The 26,516-nt window shown below is 42.0% G+C and overlaps 1 protein-coding gene across 2 annotated transcripts in view; it reads left to right on the top strand.

Moving 5' to 3' along the window:
• The window catches only part of CHN2 (chimerin 2), a 293,355-nt gene that overhangs the window by 147,092 nt on the left and 119,747 nt on the right, over positions 1-26,516 (top strand). For both annotated transcript variants that reach the window (XM_057732666.1, XM_057732665.1), the window contains exons 2-3: positions 2,438-2,476; positions 12,110-12,165. In XM_057732666.1, coding sequence (XP_057588649.1) covers positions 2,438-2,476; positions 12,110-12,165 — 95 coding nt within the window. The remainder of the gene's footprint in view (positions 1-2,437; positions 2,477-12,109; positions 12,166-26,516) is intronic.

The following is a 26,516-nucleotide window of genomic DNA, read 5'->3' as shown; positions in this document are numbered from 1 at the left end:
TTTGAGCTGAGCCCTGCCTGATGGAGCAAGTCAGCCATGCAAAACAAAACTCAATTGGAGGAGAGTTTTTACATGGAGGGTCCACAGGAGCAAAGGCCAGGGGCTCAGAAGAACTTGGCTTGTTCTAGGAAGAGAGAGAAGGCCAGTGTGGTTGGATGATATATGAGAATGAGAGAAGTGGCTGCAATGGAGTGAAGAGAAGGGCAGGGACCAGAGGACACAGGGTCTTGGCTACCACAGTATAATGTTTGTATTTATTCCAAGTGCAGATGGGAGACACTGGAGGATTTTAAGCAAGGGATCATTATGATCTCCCATCTCTGTGGACCGCTTTCTTCACCTCTATGTGATGCTGCCAACAGGGAGCAACCAGAAAGGGATAAAGTGTTTATGTGCAGGGAAGTCTAAATGAAAGTTTGAAGGTTAGGAGCCAGTATTTCAGATGAAACAAAATTCTGGGTTTTTCACAGAGCAAGACTGAAACGAACAGTGAGATGCCATCTAATCCAAGCTTCCAACTTTAGGTAAGAAGACCTTAGCAGAGCCAAGTTGAGCGTCTGAACTGTGTTTAAAAACCTGCGTTAAAGAGACTGCTTATTTTGGGGGAACTTCCCTCAATATGTAGAAAGCTGCACTCTAGGTTCTGATTCTTGACCACTTCTTGGTCTGGGGGGTTTTACTTACCTTATAGAGTAAATCTCATCCAAAATAACAAGACAGCTTTGGATAGATGACATCTCAAGGATTCATACTTCCATGCAGACTGGCGCACGTGTGTGTGTGTGTGTGTGTGTGTGTGTGTGTGTGTGTGTGTGTGTTGACTTTATCTTTGAAAAATATTTTTGAAGGTGTCGTGAATGTTTTAACATTCAGGACCTGTTTTTTCTGGTGAGATGGTATTGTATGGATGGTTCTAGAATTTTGTTGTAAACTCAGCAACATGATTTATTTTCTTTGAATGTTCTTGGTAAACAAACACTCAACCCATTAAAACGGGTCTGTGTTACATATAGGATGAAATTAATTGCTTCTTTAGGTTAAAAGCTCACTATTACATTGTCTACTTTGACAAAAGGATTAAGAGTTTCACTTTTATCTAGCAAACTAGGTTTGAATAACAACATAAACCATTATTAATACACTGTATTTGTGTGTATGCCTATGTGGCTGATGATGCAGAGGTGGGTTCCTGACAGTGCAAGCCTAACAACCCAGATGCATCCATATGAAACCGTCTGAGGAGGTGTTTAGTCGCCTCTGTGATAGGCTGGGCCCCAGAGAGCAAGTCACTAATTGTGAAAGAATTTCATGTAAGCTACACAACTGTAATTGAGTAGGACTGGGGGAAGTTCACCACTCTTGAGTTACTTTTTATTTATAGTAAGCATATTTTGTTTCTCAGGAGGGTAAAAATTCTCCAGCTATCATATTGCATGAGATTAGAAAATTTCTGTTGCTGCACATGAAAGTAGTGTGTGACAGTAGCACAAGGACAGAGGCAGCATAAGAAGGGCTGAGTGATGTTGTAGGCGTGCAGGATGACAGAAACAGAGTTGCCTTATTGAAAAGTGCTGCATTAGAGAACCCTTAAAGCTTCCCCAGCTCAACCTTCTATCAGTCGGGGAAAAGGATTTTTCCCTCTGGCTGTTTAAGCGAGGGTATGTTTTACCAAGACCTTAGCTATGAGCTCAGGAGGGCTCTAATAACTCCGTCAGAATTATAAATTCAGCTGCCAGCGTTGGGATTGTTGAGTTGACTGAACAAGCAGATTTTCTCCCATTGTCTGCTTTCTAGATTGATGAATAACAATTTTGTCCTCTCCATTTTGCTGTAACTCTTTCACTCTGACACTTCTGATTGCTGAGAGGTTTTCTGGAAATTTCCTAAGTCACACACTGGAGTAAATTCAAGGACATGATGGGATTCCAATTGAATCATCAGTGTCTCTGCTGTCAGACCCAGTATTTTAAGAGTTCAGATGGTTGACTTGTACAGCTTCCCAGATTTAATATTACATATTTGCCACTTTGCGTCTTGCCCTCAAGTCTTAATAAATGGGCTAAAGGTCTGATTGAAATCTGCGAGATAAATTATATGTTTATTATGCCAAGTTAAGTAAATACTGTTTGAAAGGATTACTGGAGAGTACAATCAAGTTAATTGCTTTAAAAATCTTTTTTGATTTACTGGGCTCTATGAACATGGTTAAGCAATTGATTCTGTCATGGTAAGTGACCTGAAGAAAGTGGTGTTTGGTCCACAGTGGTTGCCATGCACACTTCCTCTCTCATGCCTGGAACCGTCCCGTAAATGAGCCGAGAGACCCCCTGGGACCAGAAGGCAAGTACTGCTGACAGACTGTTGTTCCTCCGGAGAAGACACATGTTGACAGTTTGACGTTCAAGCTGACGGATTGATTTCTTTCTTTTTATTCTAGATGCTGAAGAATACCAGCCTCCAATATGGAAATCGTACTGTGAGTATCTAAAATGAGAATCTCCTCAAAAGTCTTTAGTAAGCCTGCCTTTTGAGCAATTTTTGCTGTTGATTTAGTGCACACAAACTCTCACATCACAGCACTGCAAACCCAAATCTCTCTTTTTCTGCTAAGGAGAGATATTGGGCAGAGAGATATTGGGCAGAGAGATATTGGTCATAGAGAACTGGAAGAGCCCTGGCCAGAACCCCTGAGAGTTAGCTGCCTGTGACCCACTTAGGAATTCTTAGGCAAAAAAAAAAAAAAAAAAAAAAAGATGGACATTCTGACCCTCTACCTTTCTTGGGGGCTTTCCTTGTCTCCCTCCCTCCCTTCCTTCTTTTTTTTCCCACAACTGGTCAGCAAGGGTGAGTGTGTTGACTTCCATGAATTATGTTCTTGGCTGTTCATCCTAAAGCTGTAATATCATGTGACATTTACCACAAAAAAAATTACAGATAGCAAAGAATAATGTTAGGTCACTAAGGGTGACTCCTTAGAAACAGAGACCATTATCTGATCATCAATCATCAATCCACCTCCCCTCATGAAGGCAGGCACTTGTCATCACCTCAAGGTGGTCTTCTCTCTCCTTAGTATCATCTGCCTGACTCAGTCTCCAGTGAGAGAGGAGAGGAGTGTGGTGGGGGAAAGCCCCCTATGCTGAGAGCCAGGGGAACGAGCTCCCGTTGGGGCTCTGCTTCTAGACAGCAATAAGAAGCATAATTATTTCTATCATCATTGACCTTGCCCTTGTTTCTACCGCCCGTTGGGACCTGCCGTGTGCCAGCCGCCACACGAGCTCTGTGCCTGAACTCACAAATTGCACACAGCCCTAACGGACCAGTGCCATTCTTATCCACGTTTCACATACAAAGAAACCACAGCTCAGAGAGGTTCAGTAACTTGACAAAGGTTTTACAGGAAGCTTTGGCGTGGCATTCAGAGTGGAACCCGGAAGCAATTCTGACTCACAGCCTGCAGGTTTCCGAGATTTTTTTTCTTTCTATTTAAAATTGTATGCATAAGTATATAAATAAGTATACACACATATGCATATACCTGTGTCTGTATGTATTTGTTACAGAAGCAATACAAAGCTACATAAAAGACAAACAGTAGAGAAATACATAAAGCTGAGAGTAAGCATTCCCCACGAGCCACTACCAGCCCCGACGCCGTATCCCATTCCTCTTCTCTAACTGCTGACCCCTGTCAGTTTTGGAAAGAATATCCTTTCAGGTGTTTAAAGTGCACATGCCTAATATTAAGGCATCTTTGTTGTTGTTCCCTTTTGTAAAAACGGGTTTGTGCTGTACCCAGGGTCCTTCAACGTGCTTGTTTCACTTCACGAATGCCTCGGTTTTTTCTTCCCATGTCAGCCTATAGAGAGGCACCTCGTTCTTTCTTACATGAGCCTGTTCTTCCATCTGTGAAATGAAGGGGTTGTGCTGGATCTCTAAGGGCCCTTCCAGTCTAATGTTCTGCATTCTGATCTCCTATTTTAAAAGGCAGTGCTAATGACTAAGTAATTGGATGCTTGTGTTTGCTTGTTTCCTAATGGAGTGTGAAGTGCTCTGACAGTAAATCAACAAAATATCTGTAGTGAGAGGTATTGGGGGGTCCCATGACTTACTGTTCCTTGCACACTGCCTTGCACACAGCCTTGCATATGTTAACTACCCGATAAATATTTGTTGAGTGAATGCCGCCGCAGAGAGCTTTACTGAAGCGAGAAGATGGCACTGGCTCAAATTCATTTCGCTTTTTGCTAAGAGATCTTGGGCCACCCAGTGGATCTCTTAAAAGCACTTTTATGTCCTAAGGAAGCCAGAAAAGGTGTCGTTAATTATATGTTCACAGTATCAATTTTACCAGAGTGTATTCCTCTTAAGTTTGATTTTTTTGGATCTAACCAAGTCGTGTGTGTGTGTGTATGTGTGTGTTTGATTCGCTCTAGAATTATAAAACTTTAGATGCAGAAGGAATAGTTGAGGCCATTTAATACAAACCTAATGACATATATGAAGTTCCTCTTTCTTATACCGAACTAATAGTCATCGAGGCTGTACTTGAGGGTCTCTAGTGATGCAGAACTCCACAACTGAGGGGAGTATGCCATCAGCTGGACTGTCCACAGCATCAAAAACCCGTTGATGGAAGATCCACAGGGTACTGCTGAGAAAGGACTCTCTTTCGGTTGTCCTGAGGCCATTAATTCTTTGAATTTGGGTGTTGGACTACTTATAAACTCATCTAACAATGTTATTACCAAGCTCATGCTACTCCCTTTTATTCCCAAGTTTATCATCTACTCATTTGGTCTTTCAGCAAACATACATTGTAAGCCTTAGGATAAGCATTAGGAATCAACAGTAGCTAAAGTGTTGTCCGTACTTTCCTCCAATTTACAATCTAGAAAGGGAGACAGATGTAAACCAATTAACATGCAAATGGACTGAAGCAACACTATACTATTCCTCTACCTCCTGGGATTAGAGAAGACTTTATAGAAGAGCTCAAATTTGCATGTGGGTCTTGAAGGATAAATGAGAAGAAATCTGAGGGCCTTGAAGAACTTCACACGATACATGTTAATAGCTAAATATGTTAAAACAATAGCATTTTCCTTATCTGAAAATCCAACAAACCTATCAGAATATGAAGTTTGTTTGATTTTAAATAACCTGTTGGCAAACCCATTCTGAACCTCAGGAATCACCAAGTGTTTCTCTTTGAAATACTCACAAACCATTTTTTGAAATTAATTTTACATGTTGATGTCAAACTCATTAACATATCGTGTATGGAATCCATACTTTTCCATCACACACAATTTTCTAGCTCTAGCAATTATTTGGTACTTTGAAATTTCTCATACATTTACCAGATGCAGTTCATTTTCGCCATATTATAGGACTTGGTTTAATAATTGATTATTTACAATGATTATAGAAGTATATAGGTATGTCATTACTTTCATCCATCACCTGTTGTTGGCTGTAATATTGACTTATTTGATATCAGATTCTTATTATGAAGTCTTAGCCGCAATTATAATGCTCTTCCTAAAAGAAAATTAGTCTGCTTTGTAATGATCCACTTTAAGAAGCTATTTTAAAATTTTAATGCTAATTGCAATGCTCTTCGGTGCAAGTAACAGAATATTCTACTCAAATGCATTGATTGACATAAGCAAAAAGTCCAGAGGCACTGGTTTCGGGCATGGCTTGGTCCAGCAATTCAAAGGACATTACTAGAACCTAGTGTGTACCTCTTCCTTTCTTGGCTCTGCTTTCCTAGGTTTGGCTCCACTATTAGTAGACTTTTCTATTGTAACCCCCAGAGAGCTACCAATAGCACCAGGGCTACCACATCCTTATTCAGGAGCAACAGGCATAAAGACAGCCTACTTCAAGCAAAAGCCTTAGAATTGAGTCTCAGCCCTATTTGACATGGGTTCCCAACCTTGACTCCGTCACTGTGGTCAGAGAGGTAGAATATGCTAACTGCCCTAAACCAATCAGAGCCTACCACTGGAACTCGGGAGGGATCACTCCTATGTAATCTCCATGACTAGAAATTTTGAAGTATGGTTGAAATGGGGAGGATGGAAATGGACACCTAGAAGGCAACAAATGAATGTCTGATTTAGAAATTTGGAAGAATAAGTAACTTAAAAATCAGCTCCCTCAATATTTTATATAAAGCAGATTGCTTCATTCAACAAATGCATATTAATATTGTCTTTGCCTTAGACCAGATAGTGTGCTTTGAGCTGTGGGGCCCCGAGGATGGATAAGACCCCATCTTTTTTTTTTAATTAATTAATTAATTAATTAAATTTATTTATTGGCTGTGTTGGGTCTTCGTTGATGCACACGGGCTTTCTCTAGTTTCGACGAGCGGGGGCTACTCTTCATTGTGGTGCGCAGGCTCCTCATTGTAGTGGCTTCTCTTGTTGTGGAGCACGGGCTCTAGGTGCGTGGGCTTCAGTAGTTGTGGCACATGGGCTTAGTTGCTCCGTGGCATGTGGAATCTTCCCAGGGCAGGGCTCAAACCCGTGTCCCCTGCATTGGCAGGTGGATTCTTTACCACTGTACCACCTAGGAAGTCCGGATAAGACTCCATCTTGACTCAAAGAACAATGATGCCACATGAAGTCCCTAAGTTCCTACCTTTTATGCTCAGCTTTCTTTCTTAGAAGCTAATGCTATCACTTCTTGGGCTGTTTCCATAAGAATAATCTTGTCCCAAAGTATCATATATCTACGTCTAGTCCTTAATACTCAAGACCAAACCTCAAAACATTGGTGAAGTCACTGAGAAGTATTTGGTTTCAATTCTTTAAAAAAAAAGTTACTTTCAAGTTTACTTTTAAAATAAAATAAAGCCACATTCTACATGTTAAGCCAAAACCGTATGAACTGTATGCCCTAAGCAGACGAATTTAAAAGCCAACCACCATGGGTGTACGCTGAAAGATTTTATTGTTTAAGAGGCCAAGTGCCAATTAGGGAGCAGATGCTGCAACCAACAGTTCTCAGAGACTCTCCTGGGCAGCAGGTCAGGCAGTCACAGCTTGTGCTTGTTTTTCTGAAGAGGAGTTTAGAACCTCAGAATTCTGATCCATAGACCCCCTACATCAGAATCACCTGGGGAGAATAGTTACAATAACTATTCCTCAGCCCGACCCCAGATTTCTGAATTGGAAGAGTGGGGGGATCTGCAGTTTATCACACCCCACAGATGCTTCTTATGCATAGTTCGGCCTGACACCTCCTGGTTCAGGTCTACAGAGCCTCATCCTCAGGCTTTCATTGTGCCATGCGACAAGGGGAGAACTCCATCCCCAGTAAGACTGGACGTTCTGTTAGCAAAACAAGGCTTGCACACAGTTGCCTGGGGATGGGGGTTGAGCCGAGGCCATGGAAAGCCCCTGCTGTTTCTTACTCACACCCATGAGTTTTTCTCATGAAAACTGGGAAGACATGGGCAGTGAGTGGGTGGTACTGGCTCAGTGTCACAACCAAGTGGCCAGTTTCAGCTCCTGGGTCCACATGCCCTCTTAAGTGACAAGTGGCTACTAGAGGACATCCCTGCAGGGTCTCTCAGGAGCTGATGGGTTTGGACTGGGCTTAGTGTCACCCAGGCCAGGGCTTTCACTTGGGTTGATTGTGTTACCAGAGAATGCATCAAGTTTTCTTATTGAATAAAAAATAAAATGTTCTCTCAGTGAGCTCTTGATTTCTCAATCTGCTTCAGGTTTCTTGAGGAGCAGGGAATCCCCTTCTCTATCTCCATGTTCCCCAGTGACCATCCCTGCCCCCTACCCCAGCCAAACATCTTATTCCAGTGCTAAGAATTTTCTCCTGTGCTGTAAGGACCCAGGATTGGGGAGTGCCTGGGACAGACTTGAAACATTGCCGTAGAAGCAAGTTCCATCATCTCACCTCTTAGTGCACAGAGTCGCCCAAGAAGTGACATTTATTATTGCATTTTGCTTGTGACATGTGTCTGTTGAGCAAAGAAAATTCAAGAAACAACATTTTAAAGCTTATGTGACATGTTTCAGTTATATTAAATGGGCCTCAGAGATTTTTTTTACAGATGTTTGTTTTGTTACAGCCAACCTTGAAAATGAGGGACTGGGCCTGAAGCTGAGATCAGGTCTAGGGTCCCATTTTTTCTTTGGCTGCCATCGAAATTGGTTGCCAACTCATTATCTTTATAGAGACATATAATCCAGATGGCAAACAGGCTTTGTCAATTTCTGTTGTTTGGCATAGCACCGAGCAGATTTTGTAGATCCTGAGACCTGCTCATTGAGAAATAGTGATTGATGATGTGTGCTGCCCAAGGACCGGCAAGGAGAGGTGGCATCCCTGGTTTGAGGGTTTTGCAGGGACCCGCCCCCCTTAAAGTTGCTTCTGGCTGGGACTATTTCTGGTGGTAAGACTGGTGAATGACCACATTTCTCTTTACTCAGAGGGTCCCTAGAGGATACAGGTAGGCGCTTTAGCCTGTTGACACGAGAGGAACTGTCCCTTATGTTCCTTCTCCTGTAACCTCTATGATGGTTAATGGCATCTCAGTCTTTCAGTCATTCAAGGCCCTTTCCTCCATTCAATTTATAATCAAGCCCTACCAGTTCTCCTCTGCAGTCAACTTACCTCCCACCTGCATTTCCGCCAGTGTTGTCCCAACTCACACGTTCAGAATCTCCTTTATGTACAACTAAAATACTGCTCCTTTTTGCTTCCCTGCCTCCAAGGATACCCCTCTGATCTTTCCTTCAGTGAAGCAAAGGACAGTGGCCCCCACTCCTGGATGTATATTGGAATCTCCCAAATTGCTTTAAAAAGAACATATTTCGGGGGCCCTTGTCAGGTGGCAGCGTGAGCTTCTCCAGGGACGATGGTGTCTGAGAATCTGTATTTTATTATTATATAATTTATAATTTAGCTCCTCAGAGATTCTAATGCAAGCATGCCCCACTTGGGACCTCTCCACCATCTGCTTTAGGGACCACTGGTGAGGCTGAAAAATATAGACCTTTGGACCTGGGAATCAGGCTTTAAATCTTGATTTCATCATATTATCTGTGTGACCTTGAGCTTCTTCAAAGCTTGGTGTTTCCACTACTTTGTCACTGAGGTGGAGAATAACAGTTACCTTGGAGGTTTCTGGGAAGATTAAATGAGGAAATGTAGACAAAGTGTCTGGCATACAGTAGGTGTCCAGAAAATGAGAGCTCCTGTTATTCTGAACACTCTTATCCTTATTATCATTATTCTGAAACAGACCAGATCATGTCACCTCCCTGCTCAAAACATCACTGCCCCCCCATTGCAGACAGAAGAACATTCAGGCTTCTTACCATGACCTTCAAGGTTCAGCCACACATGGCTTCCTCCTACATGCGCCTACCCTGGGGCAACAGTCACACTGGACTCTCACTGACCAATCAGCACGTCGTTCCCTTTTACTGCTGGGGCTCTTTCCTCCATCTGTACACACACACACACACACACACACACACACACACACCCCTTGTCTGTACCTGCGGAAACTCCACTAACTCTTCAAGGAGAGCTCTGTGCTTCTCGCCTCGGAAAGCTGTTCTGGCCACCTGAGTAAAAACAACTGCTTCCTCCTCTCTCCCTAACTAAAGCAGTAGGCCCACCCTGGTTCTCTTTCTCCACATGCATCTTCCTCACTGGACCGGTGTCCTTGAAGATATGGCTTGTGACCCATGAGTCACTGGATACAAATATGCATTAAGCATCTACATGTACTAAGCACTGTTCTAGGCACTGAGCATCCCACAACAGACAGAACAAAGTCTCTGCCCCCAAAGAGGCTCACATTGGTCAAGGGAGACAGCACACAAAATAAACAAGCACGGTGTGTTAATGGTGGTGACTGCTGTGAAGAAGCATGAAATTGTGTAAAGGAAGCGGAGTGATGGGCTGGAATTTTACACCAAGTCAGGCATGTCAGAGAAGATCTGAATGAAGGGGGAGAAGGGAGCCATCTAAACATCTTGGGAAAGAGCAATCCAGGTGGAGGGAACAGCAAGTGCAAAGGCCCTGAGGCATAGAAAAATAAACCAGGGCTTTGGAATCAAAAGAATACATTTTAGCTGGATGCTCTAGGGCAAATATTTCACTTCTGGGCACTTATTTCCTCATATAAAAAAAATGAGAATGAAAATGATACTTTTCTTCCTCAGAGCTCTTGTAAGGTTCAATAAGGTTCCTGGCACGTAACAGGTACTTGATATGCTGTTTCCCCTCTCTTCTCCCTTCACCTCCGTTCATCCTCAAAACCTCCACATAATGCTGTCTGTGGTATCTGTTCTATAGCAGATGTTCAAATATTTGCTGATATGAATTGCAAAGGTGCACTTAGCTAAAAATGCTTCTCTCTTATAACAGCTATACTTCCTTTGCCACCTTCAAGGGAGGCATTAGAAATGGTGTTCACAAAACCTTTCCAGCCATGCCCCCCACATATAACTGCTGGCTTCCACGGGCATTGGCAGTGGGCAGAGAAGAGGGGATAGCATTCTCTGGATGTGGGTTCTGCAATCGCTCTAAAGCTCTGTGATGCGAGGAGATGCCCCCTTTAGTTCCCTTCGCACTCATTATCAGCAAAACCCTGCTGAAAAGCAGTTAGCTGGTGTTGGGGCTGACTCGAGAGGGATAAAGGACTCCATGCAGCCTCTCTTAGGATTTAAGGAGCGCTTGGGCTCCACTGGGATAGTCAGTGGACTGTCCAAAACTACGTCTCTGTTTTTAGCCAGTTCTGCCTCATGTTTCTTCTTGCACAAGAAGCCTTCTCTGTCCTGTCTGTCATACGTGGCTATGGTTGTCCTTCGGTAACACAGGCATCAGTCATTAGTGTGGGCAACCTAAGCTCAGAAATGTGACGTGTTAAAACATCTTTGTGAGGGTCAGATGGTTTCTTCTCTGTGACAAAGCGGAGTCATCGACCCTTAACTAGGTAAGAAAGTAACCACGTTGAGCGGAAGGCGGTAGGGAGCCTTAGGTACAAAATACATCCAGTCATTCCCCCCTCTGTTTCCACATGACCATCTGCCCTTCAATTAAAATTTATTTTTTATTTTTAGACCTAAGAATAAGGCAGAAATTTTTGCTTCTTTTATTACATTTTCTAGAGAGACTTTCTGTGCTCTAAGTTTTAACTTTTCATAGATGTATTCTATGAGTCATAGATGTCTTTAACATTAATTAGTGCCTCTTCAAGATTCTGAAGCTAACATCAGGTAGGTTTGTTTTTAACCTCTATTTCCATGCAAGTAGAATCCCAAGGTACCTGCATGGGGTAGCCTTTCCTCTCAGAGAAATAACCAAACTAGCTGAGCAGCAGAAAATCACTCATTATAGTCAGAAAAATCACAAATAATAGTCTGATAAATTATATTTTTGTATACAATTACCTGCTTTCCTCCATGCCCAAGCCTGAAAGTCTGTTTTTAAAACAGGATATAAGAGAGTTATTATTATTTAAGATACTAAAGGGCCCAAGAAAAAGGAATGACAATGGGTGGGAAATAGTCAAGCAGATGAGTATCCATGGTGATGGGCAGGGCAAAAATGGAACTCACGAAAAGAGAAAAGACTTGGGGCTTCATTCACTCACAGAATCAGCTGTGTCTTTGTCCATAACTGTAGCATTTCAGAGAGTGCCATTCCTCTTCTAATGCCAGCCTTTCCCTGGTGCGTCAAGAAACGGCAGCAATGAGATTCGGGAATCCTATTATATGATAGCACAAGTAGAATTTCATCTTTAAAATTGTCAAACGAATTTTAGTCCTATCGAGTCTTCCAAGAAAGCCATAACGTGAACAATGCCAGTAACAATTATGAAACTAAATTGGCCTTATAAGAATTTTAAAAAATCAATTTTGCCAGTTTATATTCATTGTGACTAATTTCCATATAAATGATCTGACTTTTTTCAGTCTAAAAATGTGTCTGTATCTCCTTTGTTTTTTTGGTTGAGAAATTTGCAGTTCTTGAAATGTAGTTAGGTCGAACTGTTGGAAGGCATGTTGGTATGTGCTGAAGTTTTTAAATTATAATTCTCTCTTTTTATGTTTGGCAGTGTATCAGTTACAGCAAGAGGCCCCTCGTCCCAAGAGGATCATTTGTCCTGGGGAGGTCAGTACTCAGCTCTTTCCAATACACCGTATTAAATATGATGAATGGTCAGCACTATGTTGATATTGGAGGGCCTTCAGATTTCCTGGGAGTTGATTTCTATTAATGTTTGTTAAAGTGTCACCAAATTTAAAATCTAAATAATCTATATTTTGAGATCAGGTGTTATGTGAAAAATACTAACTTGGAATCAGAAGTCTTACATTTTTCACCACTGCAGAGGCAAATTAAGCATCCTTTGGAAAATCCCCAAAATGTGCATTCTGGTAGTTTTCTTTTTTCCTGCAATTTTGATACTTTTATCACTTTTTTATTGTGAAATGCTTCCAACAGAGAAAATGCAGAGAATGATAAATATCTGGATACTCTCAACACCCATATTTAGCAAACCTTTATGCTTTGTCATAATAAAAAAAAAATCCCTGCAAGAAGAGTGACTGGGTTTTTATTCTTGGAGATAAACTTAAAAATATATTGACTCATAAAAAATGCTTATGAGCCACAGAACTTTCTCTAGCCCTCCTTTGCTCACCAGTTCTCTTATTGCCTGGGATGCCAGCAAGATTTGGAAGGCAAGACTAAGGCTTTGTTTTCTATTTTTATGCTGACCAGTTGCTTTAATAGCCAGACTAATATCCTTCAAACAGAGGTTCCACGGGTCCTTGCTTATTTTTGTTATTATGACTTTGATTAAATACAGAGTAGCAGATTTCTTTTAAAGTGTCACAGCTGCCTTATCAGGGGGAAAGGCTCTAATTCCAACAATCTTGAGATTTGTCCGTGAACATCAGTATTTTCTGGCAGACTGGGTGGGTCTGGTTTTGAATCTGTCTCAAAGACTTAGGTACATATGTACCCATACCCAGAGCCAACTTACCACTGTTTAATACATGTTTCTACGTGAAATTTTACTTCTGTTGAAGGGCATTGAACTTCATCAAGTAATCTGAATTTTAATAGAGGGACATTCTCATCCTAGAAATATAACCTGAGAGGAGAAAATATTTGATCTGTAAGGAAAAATCTAAGATGACATCAAATCTATATTTTGTGGTATGATCTTGTTCTGTCACTAACCCTGCTGACTGTAATATCCGAATAAGATAAATACCAAATGTTTAATGAGATGCTTTAATTAGAGTATTTTGGGTGAGAATTAAGAAACAAGTTGTTAAAAATTCCTTCAATCCTACTGTGCATTTAGTGTTTTGCAATCAGAAAAAAATATCACCATGTGTAGGGAGTTAGAGGAGTTTAAATATCTCAGTGAAAAGAATGTTTGTAAAATTAGGATACAACCAAAGTCTCTTCCTAGGGTATTCATTAAAAGTCCACTGGTAAGGTCTAGCACTAGAACTTGTAACCCAGGGGGATAGGAAATGTTCATTCGTTTGTTTATTTTATATGTATATAACATATGGAGAGAGAGTCTACTCTGTTGTGACTTTGATCTAGGTGTTGGGAATACAGCAAAGAACTTGGCTATTGGTACTTTGAGTGTCATTAATTGCATGTAATTAAAGATACATTTAAGATATTATCTGTGTGGGTGTGTGTAAAAGAGAGAAACAGAAAGACAGAGAGAGAAAGAAAGAAAGAAAGGAAGGAAGGAAGGAAGGAAGGAAGGAAGGAAGGAAGGAAGGAAGGAAGGAAGGAAGGAAGGAAGGAAAGAAAGAAAGAAAGAAAGAAAGAAAGAAAGAAAGAAAGAAAGAAAGAAAGAAAGAAAGAAAGAAAGAAAGAAAGAAAGAGTCCAAGCACTTCTTTGTTTCTCAAAATCCTTGGAGCCGTGTCCATTGTCCTCTAAGCCAGGTGGAGTGTTAGCAGCGGAGATGCGTGGATTCAGATTAGTTTCTTGAAGGCTCTTCACGGGATCTGGCTGAAGCTCTTCAGACATCCGATTGGTTGAGGGTCCACAGCCTACATCTTTAATGCTGCACTTGCAGTGGAAGGAAGTGCCCCAGAGGCCTTAGCAAAGCAGAGCTGTGAGCCACAAGCCACCACCATCTGCCTTGAAAGGATATGGCATGTGTACAGCTTTTTTCTTCCTTCTCTCTAGTCTTTTAAACCAGCCTTTTCACCTTTTGACCTTTATCAATTAATAAGTTATGCCTGGTGGATGCTGGGTTCCTAGGTAACTTGCCTCTAGGAATTCCATGTCTCGCTTCTGCCGGGAAACCGAACACGAAGTGAACATTCATCAGCTCCATTTCCTCAGCAGGAGGCGTGGGGCCCTTCCAGCCAGGCAGGTGTCAGGTGATAAAGGGCCGAGTGTGCTGGAGGAACAGGTGCTGCTGAGGTGAGCGCCAGCGGGGGTATAGCTTCAGGGCCCTTTGTCCTCCCGTGCAAACAATTCCTGCCCACATTGCTCAGCCTCCCAGGACTTGGCCTCCTTCTAGCGAAGGCACAGCCCCCTGTGTTCACTGGTGAAACCATTGCTTCTGCTACAGAGGGTGTTTGAGCAAACAGCTCAGTGCCTCATAGCACACCTGTGTGCTCAGGGGACATACCCTAATGAAGACAGAAAGCTTTTCATTTTGAGTGTGTGGCCAGAGAGATTGAAGCTTTATTAACACATTTACATAAAGCCATAAAGGCCATTTCTTTTGAACAGTGAGTTATGATTTTTTCCTGTGTCTTTGCCATCTTGTCCCTCAGCTGGTTATTGAGTCCTCGCTTTATTTTATACACAGCCTTGCTGCCCTGCTTCTTCGTCCCCAGCCCCCCTCCTTTCAGCCACCTTGTCCCTGGCCAGCCTGCCCAGCTGCGTTGCTTCAGCACACTCCATCTCTTTTGTTTCTCTGATGACTAATAACCTCCCAGGCTGTGAGCCTCTCTCAGGTCCAGGTCTTCCCACTGAACATGATAAATTCCACAGTAGAGCACCAAGTGAGTCTGCAGTTACAGGCACGGAGCCCTGTGGTTCAAGGGCACAGGCACAGGTCAACCTGACTTGAGTGCTTGGTGGCTCTCCATGGATACCGACTACCTAATGGACATTGTTAGAGAACTAGGTGATCGAGGGTACAGACTGATTTAGCAGGCAAAATCCAATGATCTTTGCAAACCCAGGAGGGAAAGCCTGCTGCAGAGTCAGCCGGACTTGCTTTGAATCCTCGTTCTACCACTTTCCAGCTACCTGACTTAGAGCCAAGCACTTACTCTCTCAGGGGATTAAGGTCTACCCCCAGGGCAAACAGCTACTTTGCAGGCTGTTATAAGTGGGATCTACATGTCAAGTGTCTAGAATGGTGCTTGGCACACCACAGGTACTCGGTGTTGATGACTCATGGCAGATTCAGAAATCTGTGAAGAGCAAGTTCTGAGACAGTCATTAGGGACAAAGTCAGAGCAATGACAGTATTCTCTGGATGTGAGGGCAAAAAAAGCAGTGATCAAGAACAAAGCAAGATGCCTGGGTCAGGGATTCAGCCTCCAGGTAAAAAGGTACTGAGGATGAGGAACAGAAGCTACAAGCGGCTGAACGGCGACTCTGGCGCCGGTTAAGCCAGGTAGGGTCCGTTACTGAAATAACAGCCCATTGCTTTCTTGAGATTCATTGCAGTAAATTAATATTTATTGAGCAGCCGTGGCACCTGGCACTCTTCTCTTTCCCGAGCGCTCTGTACCAAGAGATTCAAAACATCTTCCAGTATGCAAAATTCTCACTTGCCCTTTCTGTCAATTATCCATCAGCCATCTCCTAAGCACTTATTAATTACCAAATGTGTGCCTGGGTGGTCTGCCAGGAACTGTGCAGAATATCAGCTCCTAAATTTGTATCTCTAGCTGAGACCTCTCCCCTGGGCTCCACATACCTCACTCCATCTGTCTACTTGACCTTTTCAGGTAGATGTGCCACAGGCCATCTCTAGCCTGATGTTGAAAGGAGAACTGGACCCCACTCCATTAAATGACATGTAACTTCAGAAACTTGCATGCCTGTCTTTCCTACCCTCACCCTTTTCTCTCAGCTTCATTTTACCTCCAGTGTAGCTTGCATTTGTCAGTCTTCTCTGTCTCCAGGACCAGCGTGGGCTTTGTCCCATCATCATTTCTTACCTGGATTGTTGTCGCTCAGCAGCCTCCAGCCTCATCTCCCTGCTTCCACTCTTGGCATTCTCCCTCACACACACACACACACACACACACACACACACACTCCATTCTTCAAACAGGAGTCCAAACCGTCATTGTTAGATATGAATCCAACCGCTTCAGCAGCTTCCCATTGCTCTTAAAATGAAAGCAAGACTTCTTGCTATGCCTGTGAGCCATGGTGTGGCTCCTGCCTTCCTCACTGCCCTCTCTGTACCATTCTCCTCCACATGCACCACCTTGCAGCCCCACTAGCTCCTGCTCCTATTCATCAAACAGACCACAGTGCTGCGACCACAGGGCCTTTGCATTTGCCCTTTGCCTGGAATTCTTGTCCTCGAGTTCTCTACATGTCCAGGTTTCAGATCAGATTTCACCTAATAACTGAAGCTCTCTTTGAACCTCCTAAAATTTAGCACCTACAGATCTTCTCTTTCATATCATCCTGTTTATTGTTTATAGTACTTAATACACTATATTTTTGATCATGTTTAACTGTTTTCTTGTTGCTTGTACATCTCTCTCCAGGAGAATACAAGCTCCAGAGACATTACCCGTCTTAATCATAGGCACTTCCCTAGCATTGAGCCCAGAGACAAACAGCAGTGGGCAATCAGTAAATAGATGCTAAAATGATGAAAAAAGGCATAGAGACTGCTAACATAAGGAATTTAGAATTCTCAAACTATTACTAGTAGCGTATCAGATTTACTCAATGCTGTTATTAGGGGAGTGAGTTGAAACTTTTGGCCGTTGTTAAGGTTCTTACGTAAGCACACACTAATATTTTTTCCTGGAATATTCTAAATTTCTTTTTGGCCTTTCCAAAAGGCCAAAATGTCAAGATTTACTTGCATGACTAATGCAAAGTCAAGATCCTCTAGAATTACCTGAAGAATACAAAATATGTAGAAATTCTTTTGTGACTGTAAATGGTTTGGTGTCATTTTTCATTCTTTTTTGAAATTGCTATAGTGAATATGGGATTGTAAAAAGCAATTTCAAAAAAGGGAAATAAATTACAGGCTATCATTTCAAATTGTTCTCTATGCGCTTTTACTTTCCCTCTCCCTTACCATAGAATAATCATCTATTTTGGAAAAGTTTTTTTTTTTTTTTTTAATGCAAAAGTGAATTGTAGAACTGAGGTTTCTAACATTTATGATCAGAACCAGTTTTTTTTTTCTTTTCTTGATTGTCAGAGGTTAAGCCAAGTACAGATGACAGTGGCCTATCTTAAAGTGTAGTAATACCTTATTTTACAGCCTAGCAATTTGCCTTCACTTTGTAAATACTACTCTAAGTGCTTCTTCCCCCTTTCTGTCCATCTTCTTTAGTTTTTGGTGTTCCTCAATATCTAGCTATTTCATCTCTTCTACCTTTATTTGTAAAAACTGTTCTTTTAAGCCTACAAAAGCATTTCATTTTATGATTAGGCTTTTTAATCTTTGATTCACTGTACCTAGATTTTACAGTCTTACAGCCTTTAGCTTCAGGCTTTTATCTTGTCTTAGGCACATCTGAAAGATCTTAAGTCATATTGATTGGCTGTATCATTCTCAACTAACTCAGTACGTTTCAAATCACAGCTTTAAAGTAAACTCAGAGGGGTTTTCTAATATTCTACCATCCTCCCTCTCTTCTTCTTCTACCCATTGAAAGTAATGTTTTTGAGCAAATGTGCACTGGAGGAAACATGAAAACTCTACTGATTTGAGATATCTAGACAAGGTATGTCTTTAAGCTAATAAGATTGATTCTATAAGCCACAAACAAAAAATCAATCCCATTACCTTTAAATTGGCTTTGTGTGTAGTAATCAGAAGGCTGGTTCTTCCCTGGTCAGATATATTTCTCTTCTTTTCATCCTAGACTTTCTCCACTGGTCTCTTTCGCCCCGCTTAATATTGATACAACCTAGAATAAAGGGCTTTTCCCATCATTATTCCTCCCAGGCTTTCCTCTTACTCCCTAATGCAGTCAGGCTTTTTTGTTGATGCGATTTCATCTTAAGCTAGACTTACGTTGCTTGTAGACCCACTGTTGTAAAGGGGGAACGCTTTCTTGTAAAACGAATGTTAGAAAAAAATTTTTAGACCTATGAATTTTATTTTCTTCTAAAGAGAGAACCAAAAGTTTTCTGCATCTTTAAAATAAAAAGCTTTGTTTTTTTGTTAACAAATGTTGCCATCTACCAAAATACGTAACCTTCCAAAAAAAATTACTCTCTTTGGAATCTTCTGAATTTCTTCTAACGCTACACAGTCTTTGCATGTTTGCGCCTAGAAAATATGTATTCCTTTGCAACGCGATATCGTGAGCAGTGGGTAAGGGCTCTTGAGGACAAGCTGCTATAGAATTTAGAAGCTCAGGGGCTTCAAGCCAAGGGGGGAGAGGGCTAAACTGGAGAGGGCCACCAAGGAACAGCATATATACATAAGTTGAGTGAAAACTGAGGCAAAAGTGGAAGGTTTTTTCCTTAAGACAGAATAAGGAAAGTGAGGGAAAGTGAGTGATTGAAATAAGTAAAATTCCTTGAGAAGCTACTACTAGAGGTGAAATACTCCATCGTGTAGTTAGTTGTGTTAGAAAAAAAGAATAACGGACAGCAGTGTGGATTACAACGCACACTCTGTTATCCTCATTTGGTCTGTGACAGACGTAACCCAAGATACGATCACTCACAGATGGGGAGCAGGAGAGCGGTGGTCCAGACTGAGGGCACAGAGGTTATGAGGAGGTGCTGGCTTTTCTAGGGCCAACCTGACCCACCTAAACAGAAAGCAGATGTCTCCACACCAGTCGCTATCTAGAGCAAACCCACGGTGTGTCTGCTCTGTGACTCAGAGGTCAGGTCCAACAAAATTGCAGGTGTGGCCGGGACCTTCTGGGAAAGGGAACGGGTACGTAGCACTGGGTGCACTAGTGAGGTTTTAAAGACATGCTTCACCTTTGACTCATTGGTTAAACATTAACTGAGAAATGATGCTGATGGAGGCAGGTTACGCTTTGCCCCGAGCGAGCCATGTTTCCCAGGGTAGTGTGGGCTGGCTAATCAAGCAGTGAGACGTTGGAAAAATAATGTGGCTGGCACCGTCGCAGACCGTCCCGATTTGACTATGGCTACTCTAAGGGGTATCGCCGAATTATTTACTGCTGTCAGTCTTTCCACAGCAATGAGTGCTAACACATATGGCTCACTTACTGTACCCTGAGCACTGGGTTAGGAGTTTCACATCTGTTATTTCTCATAACAGTGCCGTGGCGATTGTTATCTGTCTCATTCTACAAGAGGAAATGAGACAAATAGCACAGGAAGGGCAGAGCCAGATTCAGACTCAGGCAGTCCAGATCCAGGGCTGGGCTTCTAACCCAGTGATTCTAAGTGTGGTCCCAAGCCCGGCAGCAGCGGCATCACCAGGGAACCTGTCAGAAATGCAGGCTTTCTGGCCCACCCCAGACCTACGCATCACATACTCGGAGTCGGGGTCCGGCGATCTGGGTTTTAACAAACCCTGCAGGTCATCCTGATGTTCGTTCAAGTGTGAGGACCACTGCTGTAGCCATTGTTCTCGCTTCCCCTACTTTCGTTTTTTTTAAATTGAGGCATGGTTGATTTACAATGTTGTGTTAATTTCTGGTGTATAGCGAAGTGATTCATATATATATATACATATATTTTCCAGAGTGTTTTCCGTTATAGGCTATTACAAGATATAGAATATAGCTCCCTGTGTTACACAGTAAATCCTTTTTGTTTATCTATTTTATATATAGTAGTATGTCTCTATTAATCCCAAGGTCCTAATTTATTCCTCCCTCCCTTTCCCCTTAGGTAACCATAGTTCTGTGTCTGTAAGTTGGTGTCTGTTTTGTAAATAAGTTCATTTGTATCATTTTTTAAGATTCCACATGTGAATGATATCATATGGTATTCGTCTTTATCTTCCTGACTTATGTCACTTAGTATGATAATCTCTAGGTTCATCCTTGTTGCTTCAAATGGCATTGTTTCATTCTTATTTATGGCTGAGTAATATTCCATTGTGTATACGCACCACATCTTCTTTATCCATTCATCTGCTGATGGATATTTAGGTTGCTTCCACATGTTGGCTGTTGTAAACAGCGCTGCCAGGAACATTGGTGTGCGTATATCTTTTCGAATGAATCCCTCTCCCCACTTTCTGTTTCATGCTGCTTTCCCTGTGCCCTGGAAGAGAAGAATCAAGATGTTTCCCAATGATGCTTACTGTTTGCCCAGCACTGTGCTAGGTATTTCATGAACTTCAAAGTCAATGCCAAGTCACCCCATAGCTGCCTTTTTTTTCTAGATGTACTTCCTCCTAGATGTTATTTTCCACTCTTTAAAAATATTTTGCCTTTGCCTTTCTTCTTTGCTGTGTCTAGCTTTCCCACGCCTCTGTATGTTGCAGAGGCCAAATATGAGTCTTTGTAGGGGAATGGTCAGTGCTTAATATAACCTGGTTTCCTGTGCCCACCACCCCTCCCAAGAAGCTATACTCCTTAGTCTTACATTTGCAGGGCTAATTAACAAAGGTATTCAAATTCAGGGCCAGTCAGGTGATTCATACTCATGTTTGTCCACATTCAGTATATATTCTTGTGAACTCCAGCTCTTGTTGGATGTTTTCCTTATCTTGTGACTGTGCACAAATCCTGGCTAGATTTACTCTTGCTTTTAATGGACCTTTGCATTAATAAAACTACCAAATCATTATCATCATGTCAGGGATACTTTGAATTATATTTCTCTTTTCCAGTCACTTCACTCAGTGGGTCATCTGTGTGCTCAGTGAGTAGCTCTCAATTCAGGACTGTAGGCGACTAATTTGCTAATAAAAGCCAGTCCAGGGCTGGTGCTGTCCTGGCCCTGCCTTCTTGCCTCAGTCTACCACTCCCCTTGTCGTCCCCAGGCTGACTGGTGCCACTGGCAATCAATCACCTTTGGCTGTGTCCTCTGACAAACTGCAGTCTTGGCACTAGCTCTCAGTGCACTGTATCTCCCTGTCCTGTTGGACAGAATAGCAAGCTTTGCTTTCACGATAGTATCTCTTTCTTCCTTCTTATTTACATGGCCAGTGTCATCTCCCCACCTATACTGTGGGGGGAAATTAAATAGCCTTGGCACACACAGCCCGACAAAGGCATATTGGTTGCCATCCAGCACCTTGCGTCCTCCTAGGTAATTACACATCGATTGTTTGATGAATCGTTCTTGTATCTCCCTGGGTATTTCTCCGTGTCTGTAATTACGCTTTTCTGGTTGTCCCTTTGCTCTGCTGTGATCCTCCGAGTTCCATGACTTCTCAAAGACCATGCTTAATGCTGCTGCAGCAGCACCTTTCGATTCAAGGATACAGATCAGATCCCTCAGGGTTTCAGGATTCTCAGTTGTTTAACGATATAATTCAACCATTTGCTGTCTTAGTTCATTTTGATTTTTTAAGTTGGCATCAGTATGCCGTAGATTAAAAATTAATGATTCTCTCTTCCCTGTGCAATAAGAGACAGAAGGACATGAACACGAATAGATGATTTGACCCACCATTAAATAAAAAGGACTTTTGAGACATTGGCAAAAGCCCTGAGTTTTGAGCTAACTATAAGATGCCATGAAAGCTATTTTTGAGAATGGACTCTAATGTTTGTTAGTCTAGCATAGCCATTGGCAAACTACATTCTGCCAGCTATTTTTGTAAATAAAGTTTTATTTGAACACAGCAATGCTCCTTCCTTTACGTATTGTCTACAGCTGCTTTTATGCTTCCACATTGAGTACTTGAGACAGATTGTATAATACTCAAAGTATTTACTATCTAACCCTTGACAGAAAAAGTTTCCTGACCCCATGCACTAGAATTAACTTTGAAGAGTGAGTTAAAACATGTAAAGCACTCAGAGCAGTGCCTGGCATTTGTCTATGGGAAGTATTGGTCTTTCATTTCTGCCACTTCCCAAGCACTTATATAAATGTTAGCCAAATAGGGAGTTTTAGACCCATAATGTAGGATGAATTTGATCCCAAGCCATTATAAGAAACATTTTGACCTTCATATTTAACACATGTAATTTGATGAAAGAAGCCAAGGCAGTTACAGTGAGAAGTTGTTCTTTTACCTGATTTCTCACGGCCCGTTCCTCATGGTCAGGAAATGGTAGCCTGTTAGAAGAGGTGGCCCAGTGCGCCATAAGCAGGAAATTAAAGAGATGTGTGGAATCTCTTTATTTGGGAACACCATCTGAACATGCAAACTAACCTCACTTTCTTTAATTTCAGGAGCAGAGCTGATGTTACCTTCCTATTAAAACTCTTCATGTTATTGAATTCTCATTAATGATTTGCAGGCTGAAGCATCTGGGGAAAAGAGTGCCGTGTCTGTAATTTACTATGAAATACAGCCCCCCCCCCCAAATTTGGATTAGTGGATGGATGGAGGGATGAAGAAATAGATATGCCATAGAGCAAGTATATATAGCACATGTTGTAGAATCTAGGTGGTGTGTATATGGGTGTTTGCTGGAAAAGTCTTTCAATATTTCTGCCTGTGTGAAAATTTTCATAATAAAATGTCAAGAAGAAAAACAAAGATTGTTTGTGCAAGAAGAGCAATGTCAGGGCATGTTCCAGCCCAGGGAACAGAAACAATCCCTTGGGTGCTCAGCCCTGAGAGGCAGGAGAGTGTCTCAGTGTCAAGAGTTGCTGGAAGCACTGTAAGCTCAAGAATTTTTTTTAACATGGAATAATTTGTCAGAAAAAGAATTTGAAAGCAAGGACAAACATTAATAAGGCACTTTTACACTTATTTATGACCATGTTGGGAATTGTTTGGGGGAAATGCCTGTTTCAGAAATGCTAAATTAAGAAATTTTTTGTTAAATAATAGAGAACAGGCTTCTGGCTTTTATGGCATCGTCACTGTGTAACATAATGACTGCTGGACCTGAAATCAGCAACTGGGTTTCCAGCCCGAATCTTCTGCTAGCTCTGGGTAGGACTGGGAGCAAATTAACTTATCACTCTGAACTGCAGCTTTTTCATCTGTAAAAAGGAGGCAAAGCTACATAGTCCACCTTCCTGGTAGAATAGTAAATGTAAAAGCATTCTGAAAGCCATGAAGATGTCACCAGACAATGAGTTCTCCACGGGGGCAGTATTCTGCCCAAGGAAGGGGGCAGATGGCTTCTTGAGGGGGCACACAAAAATGTTACTATTTCAATGTATGAAGCACAGATATACATGTAGAGCAGCAAGAGATATACAGTCTGTTTGTAGTATTGAAATTTTGCTGGGAAAAGATGATTAGGGAAGAAAAACATGTGTAAAAATGCTCCAAAGGCATGCAATCCATATTGAGAATGTTCTGCTGAATAATCTTTAATGTCTACCATCTCCCAAGTTCTGTCCCCTTTTTCTCTAGGTAGCTTAATTTTATCCATCAGTTTGAGCATATACATTTGAATACTTACATTTGGATCTTACATTTCTAGGAGGAGGGAGAGAAAAAAAACTTCTGGGGAGAAGAATGAGAACGATGGACATTCTCTGCCTTTTCCAAAGTACATACAGTACCACTTAACCCAAATCCCATTAAGCTTTGAGGGAAGGAATTTACCAACAAGAATGAGGAATTAAAGGGGTGTAGTCACCCGATCATTTCCCCCTAGAAATTTAACAGTAGCATTACTTTCCCCTTGATTTGATTCGATTCTATTGGGTACTTCAAGCTCTTTGAGCCTAAGAGGTATGTGGAGAATTTAAAGAGAGTTCTAAGGAGAATAATGAAGATGAATTAGGGATTGGAAAATAGGATCTACTGGAAAAGATTAAAAGAGCAAGGATTATTTAGTGTGAGGAAGAACAGGCATTCGGGTGGCATGGAGACAGCTTCTCATAGTGGAAACCTGCTCCTATAGAGAATATTCTCAGGTTCTTATCTGTACTAAAGACCAAAGGAACGTAAGAAGTGTATTTTGAAGCAAGAGGGATATGAGATTAGGTATTAAGATAAAATTTCTCTCCATGATTAAATCCTAGACTTTGACTGTCCTTTATGGGATTTTTAAAAAATAAGGTGCCTGTCTGTAGGAAGTATCAGGAGGAGGGACATAGGAACCCATCATATTTGATTTTCTTGCTCTGGTCTGAGGCCAGCCAGCCAGCCTGGCCAGTGTGGCCTCCATGGGATTTGGCTTGATGGGAGGAATTTCATTTTTCCTGGAGCTGTGGCTTCAGGATGCAAGAGGATGAGTACCAAGCCCTGGCCAAGAGAGTAGAGCCAAGCAATACACCCAGTTGAGTTGCCCATACAAGCAGGGCCAGAGGTGGGTGCTGGGTGAAGCCAACGAATCAGTGCCAGAGAAGACATAGCAAGGAAGAGTGGGTCAGAGTGAGTTGCTGGGAGGATGATCTGGGCCAGCTGCAGAGGAGAGCCATGCCCATGGCTGGGCTTTTAGGTGTTCGTGGAAGGCTACCTTGAGAGTGGATCAAAATCCATGTAGAAGGCCTCAGAAGTTGTTTATTCTTTCCATGTTTGGGAACTACTGCCCAAAATCATCGTTTTTAGTCCTAAGTATGTGTCAAAATCCCCTGTGGAGCTTCGTAAACCTCACAGCCACCCTGGCTCTAGCCCTAGAGATTTGGATTTAATGGGAATATCACTTAGGATTCTGTTGTGAGCAGTAGAAACCAAATCTGGCTAAATTTAGAGGGGAAAAAAGATTGGGAAGAGGGATTAGTGAGGAGAGTGGTTAGAAAGATATGAAGAAATTTCCTGAACAGAAAAAAAAAGCCGAGCAAGGGACTTTGGGAAGGATCTGTGAATCAGGACATCTCCAGGGATGCAGGAAATAGGATGGATGTACTTCTGGGCAGTAGAGTGTGTAGTTAGGATATCATAGCCTGCTTTTATACCCTGCTTCTCTGTGCTTCAGTTTGCTCTTTGGAGATACATGTGATAGATTTTACCTGTGGGGTGGTCATGAGGATTGAATGGGTTAACACACATCAAGAAAGTGCTCAGAGCAATCCTTGGCACGTAGTGAGTTCTTAATGACTATTAGCAATTATTTTTCTTGTTGCCATTTGGCTCTGCCATGCATGTGATCGACACTAACCATTCCTCTTAATAGTTGTTTCTCCTCAACTTGCAAATTCCAGGATCAGAGCATTTGAGCAGCTTATGTTGGTTCACATGTTCACCCCTTGGGCCAAGAATGTGCAGGAACTAGATTAGCAGAATCACTCACTACAAGTTGTGGATGTTCCCTGTGAGCTTCATTCTTCACTGTTTGGAGATTCAGAGAACTGGGAGGGGTGCGAGTTTTGTGCAATGGCGTGAAAGCATAAAGGACCAAGGTGTGAGCCACCAGTACTGCCTATCTTGCCATGCAGGCCCCTTTTGGAATTTCAGGGAGCCCAGAAAGGGAATGTAGAGCCATTAGCAGAGCTGTCTTTCAAATAATGTATTACTTCCATTGAAGCTGAGTTCAGTATTTAATGCGCTGTTGGTTGCTAGGACAACAGAGGTGAGAAGACAGGAGCCCTTTCCCCAAGGAGCTCTCATCTAGAGGTTATAAAGACCAACAATCCCAATCCTAATAAGATCATAGCCCTAACTTAGACCTTTATAAAGTTCACAGAGAGGTTAGGAAACTATACGTAAACTGGTGTGTGTTGGCCAGGAAAGATTATCCCAAGATGGCAGCATCTTACCTGTTAGTATTAAGATCAGTGAGATTTTGCCAGGTTAAGGCATAGGCAGGTTAGAGAGCAAGTGTTAGGATTCCAGGCAGAGCAAATATCCCAACCAAAGAATGGCCGAAGTCTGTGAAGAACCAAGGTGTGAAACTGCAAGGTGTTCTGTATTAGGAACTTAAATGGGGAATGAGGATGAGGTGGAGCAAGAGTGTGTGTGCTAAGGACTGTTGACCAAAAAAAAAAATACACAACCTAAAAGCTGAGAACTATATTAGGCAGACAAACTGAGGGCGTAAGCCCAGGAGACAGCCTCTCAAATAGCTCTGAGGGACTGTTCTGAGGGGGTAAGGGAGGAACCAGGATACATAGGAGTTTAAAAAAAAAAAAAAAAAGCAGGTCGTTGGAACATCAAAAGACTACTGTTAATTAAAGAAAAACCAGATGTCTCAATGAATTTAGCACTTTTCTGTATATGGGAAGATGCAAGAGTCTGGGCTCATTGCAGTCATTCCTTTGAGAAGCACCTTAACTATCT

Source organism: Hippopotamus amphibius, chromosome 4 (assembly GCF_030028045.1).
Source record: "Hippopotamus amphibius kiboko isolate mHipAmp2 chromosome 4, mHipAmp2.hap2, whole genome shotgun sequence".
NCBI lineage: Eukaryota > Metazoa > Chordata > Mammalia > Artiodactyla > Hippopotamidae > Hippopotamus > Hippopotamus amphibius.
This window is presented reverse-complemented; position numbering and strand designations above follow the sequence as displayed.